At 30.1% G+C, this 18143-nt stretch overlaps 1 protein-coding gene across 49 annotated transcripts in view; it reads left to right on the top strand.

The window, feature by feature from the left end:
* LOC106661257 overlaps positions 1 to 18143 on the top strand; it is a 59783-nt gene that overhangs the window by 881 nt on the left and 40759 nt on the right. For 30 of the 49 annotated variants that reach the window (XR_002910082.1, XR_002910081.1, XR_002910080.1 and 27 more), the window contains exons 2-38: positions 1558 to 1620; positions 1688 to 1744; positions 1810 to 1908; positions 2179 to 2280; positions 2367 to 2459; positions 2548 to 2634; positions 2720 to 2812; positions 2902 to 2985; positions 3081 to 3182; positions 3227 to 3370; positions 3822 to 3920; positions 5254 to 5346; positions 5410 to 5496; positions 5616 to 5699; positions 5791 to 5895; positions 6098 to 6196; positions 6960 to 7058; positions 7167 to 7253; positions 7331 to 7432; positions 7688 to 7795; positions 7956 to 8048; positions 8105 to 8206; positions 8327 to 8419; positions 8481 to 8582; positions 8702 to 8794; positions 9102 to 9194; positions 10218 to 10313; positions 10680 to 10760; positions 11373 to 11645; positions 13417 to 13467; positions 13543 to 13584; positions 13641 to 13706; positions 14010 to 14096; positions 14227 to 14316; positions 14503 to 14640; positions 14714 to 14788; positions 17482 to 17535. Coding sequence is in view for 2 of the 49 variants with exons in the window: in XM_024225888.1 (XP_024081656.1) it covers positions 1574 to 1620; positions 1688 to 1744; positions 1810 to 1908; positions 2179 to 2280; positions 2367 to 2459; positions 2548 to 2634; positions 2720 to 2812; positions 2902 to 2985; positions 3081 to 3182; positions 3227 to 3370; positions 3822 to 3920; positions 5254 to 5346; positions 5410 to 5496; positions 5616 to 5699; positions 5791 to 5895; positions 6098 to 6196; positions 6960 to 7058; positions 7167 to 7253; positions 7331 to 7432; positions 7688 to 7795; positions 7956 to 8048; positions 8105 to 8206; positions 8327 to 8419; positions 8481 to 8582; positions 8702 to 8794; positions 9102 to 9194; positions 10218 to 10313; positions 10680 to 10760; positions 11373 to 11645; positions 13417 to 13467; positions 13543 to 13584; positions 13641 to 13706; positions 14010 to 14096; positions 14227 to 14316; positions 14503 to 14640; positions 14714 to 14788; positions 17482 to 17535 (3500 nt within the window). In the remaining 47 variants the exon portion in view is untranslated. Of the gene's footprint in view, positions 1 to 1557; positions 1621 to 1675; positions 1755 to 1809; positions 1909 to 2178; positions 2281 to 2366; positions 2460 to 2547; positions 2635 to 2719; positions 2813 to 2901; positions 2986 to 3080; positions 3183 to 3226; positions 3371 to 3821; positions 3921 to 5253; positions 5347 to 5409; positions 5497 to 5615; positions 5700 to 5790; positions 5896 to 6097; positions 6197 to 6959; positions 7059 to 7166; positions 7254 to 7330; positions 7433 to 7687; positions 7796 to 7955; positions 8049 to 8104; positions 8207 to 8326; positions 8420 to 8480; positions 8583 to 8701; positions 8795 to 9101; positions 9195 to 10217; positions 10314 to 10679; positions 10761 to 11372; positions 11646 to 13416; positions 13468 to 13542; positions 13585 to 13640; positions 13707 to 14009; positions 14097 to 14226; positions 14317 to 14502; positions 14641 to 14713; positions 14789 to 17481; positions 17536 to 18143 lie in introns of all 49 variants that reach the window. The other 19 variants (XR_002910048.1, XR_002910047.1, XR_002910045.1 and 16 more) reach the window with 19 other exon arrangements.

The following is an 18143-nucleotide window of genomic DNA, read 5'->3' as shown; positions in this document are numbered from 1 at the left end:
TTAAAGCCTTTAAAACTGCCTTGATTCTATATAAGAGAATGAGATGAGTGAGGAGAGGCAAGGACACTTCCCCTAACTCAAAGCCATCTCACTTTCCTTTCACTCTTTGTTTGTCAAAATTTATTTATCAATTCAGATTCAGTAATGAACTCAAACAGCTTTGTGATGTAAGATGGGGAATCTTTCATAATTTTGGGCACATTATTTGCAAGCCTATATTTGACTGTAAAGTCTTTGTAGTTTCTACATGATGTCAGAATATGCTTGATTACTTCACCGAAAATTGTGCATTCTGGAGGAAGCACTCTGGTCATGAGACGACCGATCAATCTTATGTGACCTATGCCAAGCCAATTTTTTCCTCTTTCAGTGATTTTTGCATTGCCGTACCCCATTTTTTGACATCTCCATTGTTGTTTTGACAATGAGTTTGTTTTCCTCGATGTTTCACCATTCCAAATTCCTTCAGAAAAACTGCAGAGTCTGTGCTAGGCACCTCCAAGATGGAAGTACCCTTTGATGCAGCACATTTCGCTACCACAGTGACCTGGGATCCATAAAAATTAACTACTGATTTTGTGTGATCTTTTAGAGCAAGTAATATCTCTTGTATTCTGGGATTAACAGAAAATTTATTTTTGATAGCTAGATGTAGAAAGGGCATCTATACAAATCACCAAGGCAGTGTTGTTAGAGCTTACAATATTTAGGCATTTATTGATCGCAATTATTTCAGCAGTGTACTTGCTACATATCTGGGAAAGAGAACATATTTTTTTCACATCATTTCTGTAAATGTGAAAGTTGAATTTTATATGGGTTTTTTATCCTTAAAAACTTTTTTTACAATATTTTTTTATATTATAAATGTATGAGGGTGTGTTTTCTTTTGGAAATCTTAGACCAAGGTTTTTGGTCGGCGGTGGGACGAGGAGAATGTACGGCTCCAGTGATCTAAGCGATGTGGACTTTTCCATGGATAGTTCAATGTAAATGATTTTTATCCACATCTCCATAGTGACTATCATAGTAATTGCATAAATTGATTTTACACAAAAGAGGATCAGCCCACCTTTTATCCCGGCTCATCCGTTGCTGCTGGGTCGACTCCATCTAGTCCTTTCTTGACAATCCTACCTAATGTTACATTTAAGTACGCGGCCAAAACTTAAAGAGTAAGGTCCAAAAAAAAGTTATTATCTATATTAAAAATGGATGACCATTCTGTGTTTTTAAAATAAAGTTCAGAGTATTAACACACTGCATTGATTGAGAACACCTCAAAGTGAAAGCTAATTATTTGAAATACAATTTTTTTAAAGTAACTATTGAGAACTACATATTTATAACATAAAATATTTTAATTTAGATTCTTGGTATATAAATGATTTGACTAGAAAATAGAGTAGACAGACATATTTTTAGCCAAATAAGTGTGAAATTCATGAGGGTGATACCCAGTACCGCGTTTTGACTAGGCCGATAGACCCAAGGTTTAATAAGCATTTTTCCTTATGTGCATGTAAAATGAACTAATTGAACAATAAAATGATCCAGGTTTTAATTTTGGAGAATGATGGATAGTGAAAGCATGGCAGCTCCTTCAAGGGGTGCTAACAAGTAATTGCCTCAAATTAAAAATCATTTAATTTTGTGCCTTATCAATTTATATTAGTTAACATTTCAGTGAAGAAAGAATTGAGGACCATAGTGGATCACAAATTCAGCCGACTGCCCTCGATGAGTAATAAAAAGTTAACACTTTTTTTTAAAAAATTGCTTCAGTTTAATAAATAAAAACATTTTTAGTATGAAAGCCATGGAAGCGAAACAATCAGATACCTTTTCAGGTAATGTCGACCAACATTCAGATGACATACTTCATCCAAATCAGCAGACATTAAAAAGGTATGTTTTACCCCAATTAAATTTTCAACATACAAAGTATTATTCTATAACATTATAAGGAAAACTGAAGCAAAAATTATGTAGGCTGCAATAAAATAAATTATTATTGAGATTTAAAAATAATAAAAAAACAAAAAACAAAAGGCTTGTAAAAATAATCTGTGATAAGTTCTTTGCAAACCAATAATTGACAAAAATAAACATGACACAAATATAATTAATTACTACCTGTTCTCAGGGAACGTATATATTATATATTTTTATTTTTAGTCATAGTTCTACTCATGACATATCTAGCCTTAATAAAGAACCAGCTAGTAATATCGTGTCACAAGGTGCTATACCTGAAAATGAAAATCAATTTGCGGAAAGGTAGTTATCATGTTTAGAACATTTTACAGTTTAAATAGGATATCACATGATATTTAATCATTTAATTAAAAAATAAATAATTTTAGGAAATGTAAAATGCAAGTAAATGCAATAATACCTGAAACTGCTGGTACATCTAACAAGCTTATTTCATTTCCGGAGAATGAACAATTAAAAAGGTATGGTTTTTAAATTTCATAGCATTGTCTTCCAAGGCTAATAATAAATGCAGAACCTCGTATTGACCGTTTTGAATATTATTACTAGGCAAGCTTCTAACCATGATTGCAAACAGTCTGATAATGCGCCAAATGCTCCACTTAAATTTGAAAATGAACTTAAGCCTGCTCAATGGTGGTTATTGGCTTTACAACATTTTACAATTTAAAACTATTATCACACAATATTTAATCATATAATTAAAAATTAATAATTTTAGGAAATGTAAAATTCAAGAAAATGCTATAATACCAAAACCTATTGGTACATCTAAAAAGCTTATTTCATTTCCGGAGAACGAACAATCAAAAAGGTGTTTTATTTTAAATATGATAGCTTTGTTTTTTAAGGTTAACAATAAATGTAGAACCTCGTATTGACTGTTTTAAATATTATTACTAGGCAAGCTAACTATAAATGTACACTGTCTGATAATGTGTCAAAAGCTCCCCTGACATTTGAAAATGAAAATAAGCTTGCTCAAAGGTACTTCTATACTGATTGAAACTTTGTTTATGTACTTGTTTCTTTCATTCATACCTACAAGCAGAAAATAAAATTTAAAAAAAATTATTATATAGGGAAAATACATTGCCCAAATGTGGAAATTGTCAGTTGCAAAAAGAACCTGTTCAACCTATCAAGGGATTTAGTCATCTTCCTGGGATTAAACAAGACCAACGGTATTTTATTTCTTGTAATTGTATTCCACTTCATATTTTAACAGTAATTGGTATTGCAGAAACCCTCAAGAATCCACATTTTTAATCGATTTTTTTAAACAGTGCTATTACAATAACATTGCTTTGAGTAATTGGGAACAATCCAAATCTCCTACACCAGAAAATAACTTTGCCCGAAGGAAGTCCCAGTAAACATTTACTTCATTCATTACTAGTTTTTTTTTAAATCATATTCATATGAAATTTAATTTTAAACATTTATATGAAAAAGTTATTGCTTTTAGGAATCATGAAATGTCAGAATATGAAATTTTATTTGGAACCATTAGTACTAGCGAGAAACAAATTTTACAACCTGGGTTCAAGCAAGTTCAACTGTACTTTTTTCTGCTTGATTTTAACGTATTATTAACATAAACATTTAATTTCATAGGCAAACTTTTACCACAAAGTTTTTAAAAGATGGTTCTGAAAAACCAAAAACCAATTTAACTGATTGTAATAATTATTGTGTACCAAGGTTGAAAAATGTTTCACTTTATTGTAGTTTCTATCTTTTTTTTTGTATTATTCATATAGGATTTGTATTAATACTAACTTTTTAATAAATTTTCACATGCCTTTTTAAAATTTCCATAGGCAAAATGTTTCTGATGAAGGTTCTATACAGGATTCTCTACAGAGTAATATTCAACCACCACAAATTGCTACAGTTGAAAAAGAAAAATCTGCTCGAAGGTAATTTAATCAGAGAAAGCTTACTAAGTTTTATACAGTCAGTAAAAAAAAGTTTATACAGACTTTTTTTACTAACTTTATAAAACTTAGTATTAATAACAAAAAAGTGGTTAAAAACAAATGGCAAAATTACGTTTTGAAAATATAAATTTATTTATTTAAATATAGGTCTATAAATATAGGTGTATTTTGAAGTTTATTTTAACCACTTTATCCGTACAAAAGAAAATAATGTTTAAAAAAAAGTAGCATAATGTTTGCAAGAAAAAAAACACAATTTTTTTCACATTCTGTGAGAGGTGTACTATTGGGTTCAAACTGAATGATTGCGGTGAAGTTTTTAATGGAAGTGTAGTGTTGTATAGGAACCATTCTTCAACATTTATGGCACAATGATTAGGATCATTAACATGCTGACAAATAAAATTCAATCCTAAGCCTAACTTGATAACACTAGGTCGCAGATTCTCTTTGGAATATCAATATACATACATTGATCCATTTATTCCTTCAATTGTCTTTAAGTTGCCTACTTGAGTTGCAGACATAGAACTCCAAATCATGATCCCTCCTCTATGTTTAAATGTGGGGTATAAGTTCTTTAATTTCATAACTTCGTTTTTCATCTCCACATACTAACATTGCCTTCACTACTAAAATATTGATTGAAAATAAATTGTTCCTAAAGCTAGTAGGCTTAAAGGTATTTCTGTAAATGCCAGCTCGCTTACTTTGCTTGAAATTTTTTGTGGGCAGATTGTGATTTGAGTTTATTTTTATTTTTTATTTTTTACATCAGTTTGATATGCTACATCAATGTTTTAATCCTGTAGTAAAGTAGCAACTATTGTAGGAGCACTTGATATTGGATTTTTATGTGCAATTCATAGGATGGCATAGTCATGATGGTACTGGAGTTTTTTTGGCTGTCCTAATCTAATTCTGCTTGCAATGCAACCTGTTGCACTATAATTTCTAATCACATTCTGTACTTCAAACACACTTTTAGTATGAAGATTTCCCTAAAGCTTTGTGGCCAACAATTAACTGTCTTATCTCCCGGCAAATTTCCATTGTGGTGAATTGAACTTTCACGTTAAATAAAGCAGTATTGATCAAATTTGAAAATATAAAATAACATAAAACCATTTTTGTCTACATTCAGAAGATTAAAACAAAGTGCGTGTAAATCCTGAAATGATATTTTAAGTGTGTTTTTATCCTCAAAAGAACATATAACAAAAATATTAAGTGAAATTAGATTGTGGAATTTATTTTACTGACCGTATGTCAATAATTTATTGTATATCTTTTTAAAATGAATTGTTTTTAGATTAAATAAATTAGTGGAAGGTGTAAGCTTGCATAAACCTATTGTTTTTTCCAAGGAGTCCAACTTACATTTTTTAAATGATCCAGTTGATAGGTATTTTACTTTTTTTTTATTAGTTAAACATAGTTTTCATTGAAAATTTTCTAATTTTTGTAGGGAAAAGGATGTAAAAAAAACTTCTATACTGCCGAATATTCAGACATCAGTAGCCAATTCAGTAGAAAAAGAAAAATCTGCTGATAGGTAAGGCATATTGTGAAAATTTTTTAAATGTTTGTTATAACATATATAATCTAATTTATTGTAATTTAATTAGTATACATGCTTCTTACATTAAAGCCATACAAATTAACTGCTTACAGGAAAAATAAATTAGCAGAAAATGAGAGCTTAGGTGAACCCAACGCTTCTTCTGAGAAACCTGGCGACTGTAATCTCATGGAATGGTGTTTGTTTAAGTTTAACGCTTTGTTATTGTTTTTATTGATTATTGACATTGCAGAACATTTTTTCATCAGTATTTTTAAATTGTTGTAGGGAAAATGTAGCTAAAAATATTTCTATACAACAGGATTCTGTTCAGCCTAATATTCAAACAGCACAAGCCACTATAATTGAAAAGGAAAATAAGTCGGCTCAAAGGTACAGCATATTTTTATATTTTTAATAGGGATTCGCCACCTCTATTTCTACTCAGGATCTTCCATGATATTAAGTATCATAACACCTTAACCATTATTCCATAGAGTTAGTTAGAAAGTGTGTGTGTGTGTGTGTGTTTTAATATGTAGTCTCTCTTTTTGACATATTCAGACAGTTTAATTCTTGTTTAAATTATTTACAGAAAAAATATATTAGTGGAAAATGAAAGCCGCCTACTTGAGCCCATTGCTTCTGCTAAAGAATCTGGCAGCTTATATTCCCTGAAAAACCCAACTGAAAGGTGTTTAATTTAACATATATATTTTGTTTCAATTGATTATTGGTACGGTTGACAAAATAAAGAATGAAAATAAACTGATGAAAAGTGTATAGTTAAATTTTACCTTGTATGACAGTAATGCCTCCAGTGAATATCTATGGAACACCGTTGCCTACCACTGACACTGTCCATTATTTTGGACTTTTCATGGATAAATGATTGACTTATAATCCCCAAACAAGACTAAAAAGACAAGAAACAAACCCACCTTTTAAATGATTGAAACAATAATTTACGATCAAAATTAGATATAGAAAATAAACGTTTAATTTACAAACACAATAATAAGACCTCTCTGGTCATAAGGTTTCCATTGTCCCCAATCAAATCAGTCAAAAATTCTCCATCAAGTTATAAATTCTCAAATCATACAATTCATAATGATCTTCACATCCCTGTACATGACCTCATCAAAACCCTGTGCAAAAAATTTCATCAACCACTGAGCATCCACAATAATCTACGAGTACGATTATCACTTCCAATTCTACCAGAAAATCCTCCAAAAAATTGAAGTGGAAGTGGCCCTGAGACCTTCTCAGCGAGTGACAAGTGACAAGGTGTCAGTGTGAGTGTTGTCACTGGGCAACATCTACAATGTTGTATGACAAATTCAGCCTATTCGGAAATAATATTAGCTTTAATAAGCTAACACTGTTCTTTTTATATATAACCATAATTTTTATATATATAACCATTTATTTTGCGTTTTAAATTTTTGCAGGGAAAATATCAACAAAATTTCTATACGGGATGCTGTGCAGCCTACTACTCAAGTAACACAGTCCATTACAACTGACAAAGTATACTTGACTGCTCTAAGGTAATGTTTATTTTTTTTATATTGTGTGTCCTTGTGTGCAATAAAGTACTCTCTATTTTTTGACACGATTTGCAATTTTTATAATAAACCAACATTAATTATTTGTAGAAAAAATAAATCAGCGGAAAGATTAATTGACCCGACTGTTACTGTTAAGGAATCTGACTCACAGTGTTTGAATAATCCAGTAGAAAGGTTTATTTTAACACTTACTTTTTTAAATAGATTATTAACATTATATACATGTCACCTGCCTTTTTAAATTTTTGTAGGCAAAATTTTATCAACAAAATTTCTATGCAAGATGCTGAACAACCTCATGTTCAAATATCTCAACTTACTACAACTGACGAAGTGCACATAGCTGCTCAAAGGTAATACAAATTATGTTTTATATTGTGTATTTAATCATATGTTGGATGAAATATGTATATTCTCTATTTCTCTAACAGGATTTAATGCAATTCACAATTCTTATATACAAATTAACATCAAATGTTGTTAAGGAAAAATAAAATAGAATGTGAATCCTTATACAAACCTATTTCTTCTTTTAAGGAAAACTCATATTCTCTAAATAATTTAATTTTTTTTTTAAATGCTGTCCTTTTTTTTTCTTTTTATAATTGTTGCAGCGAAAATGTTACCAAAAAACCATCTGTACAGGAATTTGTGCAGCCAAATATTCCAACATTACAAGACCTTCCAATTGCAAAAGAAAATAAATCTGTTCAAAGGTATTGCATATTCATTCTGTTTTGTGTATACACAAAGAAAAAGCATGTTTCTTAAAAAAAAAAAAAAAATTAATTAATTAATTTAAAAAAATAATATTTTTCACATCATATTAGTGTACTATGCAATTCTTACATGTTGCACCTTTACTTATGTTTGCAGGGAAAACAAATTAGCAGAAACCGATAACCCACCTGAACCTACTGATTATTTTAAAGAATCTAGCACACATTGTCTGAATAACTCAGTCGAAAGGTATTAATTAATTAATATAGCTTTCTTTTCACCTGCTTTTTTAAATTTTTTTATAGGGAAAATGTAACCGAAGAACGGTTCGCACTGGAATTTGTGCAAGCAAATATTCAAACATCACAAGACCCTCCAATCGAAAAAGAAAATAAACCTGTTCAAAGGTTGCATATCTTTTCATGTTTTGTGTGATTGCTTAAAATATCTTCTCACTTTTTGTCATATAATGAATGATAAGATACAGTGTACTAAACAATTCTTATATGCAAATTAATTATTTACAGAAAAATTAAATTAGCAGAAACTGATAGCCCACCTGAACCTACTGATTATTTTAAGGAATCTAGCACACATTGTCTGAATAACTCAGTAGAAAGGTATTAATTAATTAATATAGCTTTCTTTTCACCTGTTTTTTTTTTAAATTTTTTTTTATAGGGAAAATGTTACCGAACAACGGTTCGTACAGGAATTTGTGCAGCCAAATATTCAAACATCACAAGACCCTCCAGTCAAAAAAGAAAATAAACCTGTTCAAAGGTTGCATGTCTTTGCATGTTTTGTGTGATTGCTTAAAATATCTTCTCACTTTTGTCATATAATAAATGATAGTATACAATGTACTAAACAATTCTTATATGCAAATTAATTATTTACAGAAAAAGTAAATTAGCAGAATGTGAAAGCTCACCTGAACCTATTGATTTTTATAAAGAATCAGGCTCACATTCTCTGAATAACTTAGTAGAAAGGTATTTTTTGTATACTGTATATATGCTCATGATATATGAGAGAATGAGGTATTGCCAGTTGAAGGATGGTGTCAATCAAACCACTTGTTTTAAATTTTATAAATATGTATTAAAAAAGACTGACTGTAGCAACTGAAACTAGAATAATTTTCCTACTGAATTACAGTAATGACAACTTTCTATCTCAACCATTGAACATAGGGCAATTTCTGAAAGTTAAGTGACCGGCAATACCCCATTCTCTCCTATATTTATGTTATTAATGTCACAGAACTTTCTTTTAACCTGCTTTTTTAAATTTTTGCAGGGAAAATGTTAACGAAAAACAGGAATCTGTACAGCCAAATATTCATACATCAAAAGGCACTCTGATTGAAAAAGAAAACAAATCTGCTCAAAGGTATTGAATATTTTTGCTATATTTTCTGTTAACCCTTGAATCCATGCGGCTTGTTGATTACACAATATGTCCACACTAATGCACTTCATGCACCAACTGATTTTCCTCTTTTTTTTCATAAAAACCTGATTTGGTTGATATTTATTCCTTTTGAAATTTTGAATTCTTTGTCAAAATATAAGAATTCCTATGATATGTGATCATCATATGTGACGTGAATCATTAATATTATTATTTTAAATTATTAAGATCACTTGGAAATACTGCTTCTGCACTCTCTTTATTGGTCTTTAGTCCTATTATAATGGAGCAATGTTTTTAGACATTCATGTGAAAAATATCTTCTTTCTATTAACAAAATGAGTACAGTAATTAGTATAAACCCAGCTCAATTTGTAATGAATAAAAAATAGGTAATAATCTCAAGTAATAAAAACAAAAATACTCACTTTGACATAATAATGCACGATGGTGTACAAAGTGCACCAGGTGGAAAACCATAAAAAAAACTTATTCGTAGCAAAAGCTGATAAAAACTATGAAATTTGTGACTTGTCCACAATAGCCCAAACAATATACTGAAAGGGTACCTGGAAGATGGACCTTCCAGCACTCCCCAACAAGTTTTGCCCAATGGTGCACTGAGTGCACCTAATGCACAGACTTTAACTGTTAGAGAAAAATAGAACAAAATAAGTTAGAACCCGGGGGATAGCTGTGGCCAAGTGGTTTGGATGTCCGACTTCATATTTGACGCTAGCGGTTCTGGGTTCGAATACTTGAAGAGATCATGGCTTTATATTGATTGTAATATGAAAAATGTATTGTAATGTGGTTTGACCCTTCGTCCGCAACACCCAACATTGCGTTGAACATTAAGCCCTTCAGTAGTTTACTTACTTTTAGAAAAAATAAATCAGCAGAAAGTGAGAGTACTTGAACCCACTGCTATTTTAACAATTTAAAGAAATAGATAATTAAAATTTAAGAACTTTATTTTCACCTGCCTTTTTTAACTTTTAGGAAAGATGTCACCATCAAAAATTCGGTAAAGGAAGCTGTGAAGCCTACGACAACACAATCCATTACAACTGACAAAGTTCATAAATCTGCTACAAGGTAATTCAGTAAAATAAAAGTTCAACAATTCTAAATTTTATTATACTTTATATGTTTTGCTAATTATTTAATAATTTAACATGGGAATATTACTTAATCATATAGTCCAATTTTTTTCACTTAAAGAAAGCTTAAATTACATGACTAAAATTGATATTTTACTGATAGTTAATCTTACAATGATATTTAATAAACATATAAAGTTTGTTATTTATAAGAAAATGAATGTACTAAAATTTAAAAACAAAACCTACTCACATAAGAACGATGTACATAAAGAAAGGTGTTTTATTTGATCATAATGTTCTAAGAATGATCATTAATATTATATAACATCTTTTTAGCAAATTTAATTCTTTGTTTCAGCCAAAAAGTTGTAAAGCATGGTTCTGAACAACCTAATAGTGAAGCGTCAGCACCTAACAATGAAAATCAATTAAATAAAAGGTATAATAATATTTTTGATTTACGCTTTTATTAGAAGTATGGTAATATACCATTTTATGGTTTATGAAGTGCTTAAATTATATAATTTAGTAGTAAACATACAAAATTCTTTATTACCTTGGGGTTTATTATTTTGTGGAGTGTTTTCTGAAGATTCAGATAAATAATGAGGTGTAAACAGATTAAAAAATTGTGTTTGTATTATGTTGGTATAATTCTTTAACTTACTTGTAATTTGTATTTACAAAATCATGCAGTTTGATTTTTAAAAATTGCTAATTGTGTTAAAAAAACAGTTAATTTTTACTCATGCAGTTTCGCTACTTAAACACTTTTTCTTTCTAAATCTTAAAAGTCTAACATATTATGTTAAATTTGAATTTAAAGTCTGATAGATAAAAGTGATGAAAATAGATGTATTTATTGCTTTGAAACATTAAAATTAGTATTTTTTAAAAAATTTTAATTGAATTAAATTTACTATAGTTTAATTATGAAATGTCAAACATGTAATCTTTAAAAATTATAAAGTATCATTTTGTGAAATAATGGTTGAATAAAAATAATATAAAATGTTATAAAATCAATTAAAAAATGAACTTTTTGCACCAGCAGTCTTGTGAAAAGCGCAGAGGATGACACATTTTGGGAGAATAACTTATTAGCAGGTCTCACTGAGAAATATTTATTTCAAACAATTAGAGGCGCAATACCTCATTTAACTGGTTGGAGTCAAAATCTTACTCAGCACATAAGAAAGAAGTTTGAGTACGGGGAAGAAAAAACACAGCCAAATCTACAAATTGAAAACTCTACTGCAATTAAGGATGTGGTCGACGATTCTGGGCAACCTGAAGTCAGACCAAATGACTCGAAGACTGAAATGTAATATTATATTATAATTACTATTTATTTAATTATATCCAACAGATATATTAGTCGGGATGTGTATTATACTGTGTGTAACAGATTCAATACAGTGTTTACTGACCACTTACCATTTAAAACCAAAAGAAGGCAATCTAATGAAATAATTTATAGTGGCGCTGGTGGCTGTAACAGGTAGAGCATTGACACAGTAACAAATCACCTTTAATGGTCTGGGTTGAATCTGAAAATTGCCCTGAATTCCAATCCAGGGTACTTACAATTTTTTTTAAATATTGGAACCTCGAGGGCTAATATGATATCTTTATGAAACAGCTGCCATCCCTATTCAATGTAGTGTTTGGTTAATCTTAACTATCACACATTTAATGGATCTAAAATGTGGTGGTCTAATTCTAGTCTAGCTTCTGAATTTTAGTGTTCGATTTATACGTTTTTGTTTCCCCAGGGTAATTTTTAAGAAAATAAAGTAAACAAACCCACCACTGATGATGGCAGAATGCCAAATCACATCTGATACACCAAACAACTGGTAAAGGCATTAGATTTAAAGGCATCATCATCCGCAGTCCCCTTCCCAAGATGAGTTTTATCATTTTTAGGCCCTTAATATTTTTTGTTGTACATACCTGTTGATGTATGTACATATTTACACATTGTTTTCATGTGTAGAATAAATTTTTATGTAACTTACTGTACATTGTAACATTTTACAAAAATGTGTGGTGATTAGTGACCGTTAATCGATAATTATTCAGAAATCGTGAGATGCGGTCTGGTATGATGTAGGTTTCAGAAAAACATTTTCTTTATCGTGCCAACGTTCCGATCTTTATTGAGCCCATCTTCAGGGCCTGGGATTTACAAACATTGTTTACATTTAACAAATACATTTAGGATGTGGAAAAGTGAATTTATACAATACTATGATTGAATAAAAAATATATTTTGCATGTATAAATTCACTTTTCCACATCCTAAATATATTTGTTAAATGTAAACAATGTTTGTAAATCCCAGGCCCTGAAGATGATCTCAATAAAGATCAAAACGTTGGCACGATAAGGAAAATGTTTTTCTGAAACCTACATCACACCAGACCGCATCTCACGATTTCTGAATAATTTTATAAAAAGTATGTAAGTTCATACATTGACTGTAGGCACAATACAGAAACTCTTTGATTGGTATGCAAATGAAATAAAATGTTTTGAAACCTGAAATTGGAAGTTTTTCCTATTCTCTGAAGTTCTCACGGTGATGCTTGATAACCCCATGGATAATGAGTCTATTGAGTATACTGTTTTTCAATAATGCCCAAGGAAAATTTCAATTGCTGACCTTTGGTTCACCCACGTGAATCTGGTGAAATATGGTGTATTCATGGAAGAATCCCAGCTTGACACCGTTTCTATGTACCATTGATTTATTGTACTTACAAACTCCCTGAAAATTGTTTTACCTAATATACTATTTTCTTTTCAATGTACTGTATGTAAATCTTTGATATGCTATTCCTTTAAAGTTTAGCATCTCTATGAGATCATTGGCCAATAGACACAATTTAAGAGGGTGAATAGTGCACTATCTTGTGGGCATCTTTTAGTTGAGCTCACTTGTATTGCATAGATTTCTCTATTTTCCTTAGATTTAATTTACTTTACATACAAATACCCTACTTGTTACTCACATACATTTTACTGGAGAGATTAAATTAGGAATTTTAAAACAGATAAAAATCTGGTAAATGATCTGATGATTTTTATAGCAATAAAGAAGATGGTTTTATAAAACATGACCAAACATCAGATAAACAGGGGTAATTCAGTTTTGACTGTTTATCAACTCATTAACTTAAACATTTTCCTATTTCCTTTTTTTTTTTGTTTTTCAGGAAAACAGCAGAAAAAAGTGACAGAACAACACCTTTCCCCAAGTATGTATTTTAATTGAAGTGTTAGTCAAATGGTTATCATTTTTACTTTTTTTTAGACATAGATTTCAAGTTATTCCCACTCCAGAAAGTGCAGTCCTGAAAGGTTCAAAGCCATCAAACAAGTAAGTATGTAGGAAATAAATAAATAAATATATTTATATATTTATTTTACACCTCACCTATTATTTTACCTGTGGCTGATTTTCGAGATCTGCTGGTAGTTTATTATCAATTACAAAAGCTGGAAACACTGGTGACTGTGAAAAGTGATTGGTTCAATTCTGTACATGTGTGGATGTTTGTATGTGCATGTACAGATTTGAGCTTATAAAAATCATTATTCAGTAGTGAATTAATTATATTCTATAATTTATTTTAAATCACTTGTTAATAGTTAGTTAATAATAAATTGTCCTCGTTTGTAGAGAAAGTACCACTGCCCAATATGGTGTGCAAAATAATACATGTAGCCAGTCATTGCAAGGAGATAAAAAATCTAAAATATCTACGAAGTAAGTATCAACATTTTTCACACACACCTTTGTTTTTTGTACATATGTTTCGTACAATTGGATCTTAACCCACAATATTAATGATTTTATCTGTTCTGGTTTGAAAATGTGTAATTGATTGTATTTGTAGAAAAGTGGATAAAACTGAAAAATCTGATTTTAAGAGAACTGTGCTGAATTCAAGTTGTGAAAAGAAACAAATAGTTACCAAAGACAATAGGTAACAAAGAAAAGTATTTAGTTTTGTAGCTGATTGTTTTTATAATCCAAAAAAATATTTATAAATAAAAAAATTGTTTTTATGCTAGTACATTGGTCATTTAGTAAATTAAGTCGGAATTTTTTTTCTAGTAATAAAATGTCAAATGTTAATGACAAGAAGTTTTAACTAGAAATTTTGTTATAGGAGTACATCTAAGAGTCCGAGATCATACAGAGAACCTGGAACATCGAAAAGTTTCAAACCCACTTGTTCATCACATAACGAACAAAAGCAGCCTAATATCATGGGGACTGTTTCATCAAAATCGCCCATACGTGCAATGTACGTACTTGATGCATTTTGTAACAACTTAATTAAAGTTGAAATAATTCTAATAATTTGTAACGATGTTAAGGTATGCTGAACGACCAAAGCATGTAGAAGCAACCATGCTGAAAACTGTTTCAAAACCAAGAACTCCAAGTATTAAGTAAGTAATCATTTTGTGTTTTTATATCCTGGTTTATTTACATTATAGTTTAAACAAAATATTTGATCAGTAAAACTAAAATACCTTGCTTTCACATAATCAATAATAATATATTTTACTGAATTAATCCAATGTACAAAAATGTTTAAATATGGAATTATACAATATATAAAATATAATAATATAAAAGTAAAACTAAGAAAATGAAGGGAAAAAATTAAATAATTGTAAAGTAAGCATAGAGCTAATATAATAATAAATATAAAGAATGTTTCATATAAATATTCCTAAAAATATTTTGTGCATATTTAGTTGAATTACATTCAGCGAAAATTTTAATTAGAATTAATATAAAGCTAAATATAGAAATATGCTGTTTAGATGTATTTTTTAATTTCACAGACCAGAAACATCTAGGATTCACCATTTTTCCGTGAAATGGAGAAAACATGGTTGTTGACCTTCAAGATTTGGTTGGTTGAAGGAAGAAATTCCTGAAGCACTAATTTCTTCTTTGCAATACTACTTTACTTTATTTATTTTTTCTTAAAAAAATATGAAATCCAAAAATCTTGTTAGCAAGGCAAGGTGCTTGAACAGATTAAAATCTTCATGACTGATCAGTCTTGCAGGTTCAACATAGCGAAGAACTCTCTCTCTTCTCTTTTTGTTGTATATGAATGAGACTCTGGATTATAAAATAATCCAGTTTGTATCTATCTCTTTCTCTCTTTTACTCTATCTATCTATTTATCTATCTATTTATCTATCTATCTTTATATTTAACTATCTATCGATCTATACATCTTTGAATCTATCTCTCTAACTCTATATCTCTATATATCTCAAGAATGTTATTCTGTGAAACAGTGAAAATATGTGACTGTTGGTCGAAGAGAAAAAATCCCCAACTATGTTTTCCTTTGCAATACTGCTTTTATTTTATTTTTTTCTTTAATGAATATGAAACCCCAAATAAAAGTGACCAAAAATCTTGTTAGCAAGACACGGCGCTTGAACGGGCTAAACCTTCATGACTGATCAGTCTTCCTGGTTAAACATAGCGAAGAAAACTCTTTTACTCCCCCCTCTCTCTTTCTCTCTATCTTTTTTATCATCTATTTATCTATACATCTTTAAATCTTTCCATCTTTCTAACTCTACATCTCAAGAATGTTATTCTGTGAAACAGTGAAAATATGCAACTTAATCAATTTGGTTGGTCAAAGAAAGAAATCCCCAAGTACAATTTTCTTTTTTGCAATGCTGCTCTAATTAATTTATTTTTTCCTATTTAGAATATAGAATTAATATATGTATATATAAAAATTAACAAAACTGTTGTTAGCAGGGTGTTTGAATAGGTTACAATTTACATAACAAAGCGTCATATTGGCAATTACTCCATATTTTTTTACTTTCTTTGTCACATATTTTATTGGGTTGTCCAGAAAATAATGCAGGTTTTCATGTACTCTATATGATAAACTGTTTACGTTGGATGTATTATTCTTTTGTATGAATGTCCACACTTTTTATTCTTTTAGCATTTCATTACTTGGGAAAAATTCAGTCTTTAGTTACATGTGATTTTTGTGTAATTTTGCAATGGCAGTATGAGCAAGAGTACAGTTCGGAAATGGTTTAAAATATTTCGAGAGGGAGACTTTAGTCTATAAGATTCCTTTGGAAGGTCGGCAGGTTGCTTCCATTGATGATGATGTTCTGTAAGCTTTGTTGGAAGAAATTCCCAGAACAACTGTTTGCGAACTTGAAGAGAATCTTTCAATTAGCAAATAGACCTGTTATGACCATCCCAAGGCAATTGGAAAGGTGAAAAAGCTCTAAAGCTCCACGTGCATTGAATGACCGTCAAAAAAATCATCATGAAGTTTGTGAAACACTTCTTTACCCAAAAAGAAATGAAACTTTTTCTGGATAGAATTGTTATTTTTGATGAAAAGTGGTTTCTCTAAGATAACATCACACATTTTGGACAATGGCTCAACAAAGGAGAAGCAGCATCACATTTTCCAAAGCCACCAAGTCATCAATGGTGACAAAAGAGGCTTCATTTGTGGTGAGTTATTTCAGCTACTCAAAGGTAAAACAATCAATGCTGAAATGTATTCCTCTCAAATTGAAGCAATGCACCAGAAATTTGGATTATTGAAGCCATCTTAGGTCAGTTGGAAAAGGCCGATTCTATTACATGATAACGCTTGGCCCCATGTCTCACATGTGACAACATGACAACTGTTTGATCTTGGTTTTAAAAAAAGGTTGCCTTGCTCTCCCAATTCTCCAGACTTTCACCTACTGACCAACACTTCTTTCAGAGACCTGGACAACATTTTACAATATAAAAAATTAATAAATTGATCAAAAGTCGTTAGAAAATGTGTTTACATAATTTGTTAATAATAGACTGAAAATTCTATTCATAGCGTATAGAAAAGTTGCCATCACGTGGTGAGAAGTGTATTGAGGGGTGATGGACAGTATTTTAATTAGCAAAAAATGTTTAAAATCATTTATTTAATTGTTTTTATTTATAACTATAAGTCTGCATTATTTTCTGGGCAACTCAATACATGAATGCTTTGATGCATTAATACTGTTTCATTTAAAACAAACTACACAATTATGACTTATTTTATCTATTTATTTATTATTTTTTTGTACAATTACAGGAAAGAAAATTCAACTCAGTTTACAGCATTTTCTTATATGGAGCACGAAATAGAGTAAGTTTTTATATCATACATTCAAATAGTAGTCGGTTTTAAGTATAGAAAGAGCAAATTAAATTTAGTTTAATAGAAGACAACTTGATATTTAATTTAAGAATTCTTGTTGTTCTTTGGCAAAGTAAAGACACCCTATTGTTCAAATAAATAACATGTTTTTTTTAAATTGTATAATTGAGCAACAATGTGCATGACGTGCAAAGGGTTACATAGATAACGAGATAATACTAAAGAAAACTGGGAAAATATAATAAGCAGAGAAGCTATCCTAATCTAAATCAGAAATCATCACTTACTCTCTTACATTCTTACTCTCTGAAAGCAGGTCTTTTTAGACATCAAGGAGTATTGGGGAGAGATCAGGAGGAAAGTTGTACATAGGGATTAGAGTGGAATTGAAGGTTGGATGGAAGTTTTTGAGGATGGATTTTACAACTTGATTTAAAAAGGGAATTAGGTTGTTATTGAAGATGTGGTTGCAGACATAAAATGAGGCGATGTTGATGGAACTAAGGATTTGTGATTGTAGGGTCTGGATTCTGTGGAGATAGAAAGGTTTAGTTGAACCCCATAGTTTTATGTTGTATGTCCCTAATGGTTGCATA

The sequence above is a fragment of the Cimex lectularius genome, unplaced genomic scaffold, assembly GCF_000648675.2.
Source record: "Cimex lectularius strain Harlan isolate CLEC.00 unplaced genomic scaffold, Clec_2.1 scaffold23, whole genome shotgun sequence".
Taxonomy (NCBI): Eukaryota; Metazoa; Arthropoda; class Insecta; order Hemiptera; family Cimicidae; genus Cimex; species Cimex lectularius.
This window is presented reverse-complemented; position numbering and strand designations above follow the sequence as displayed.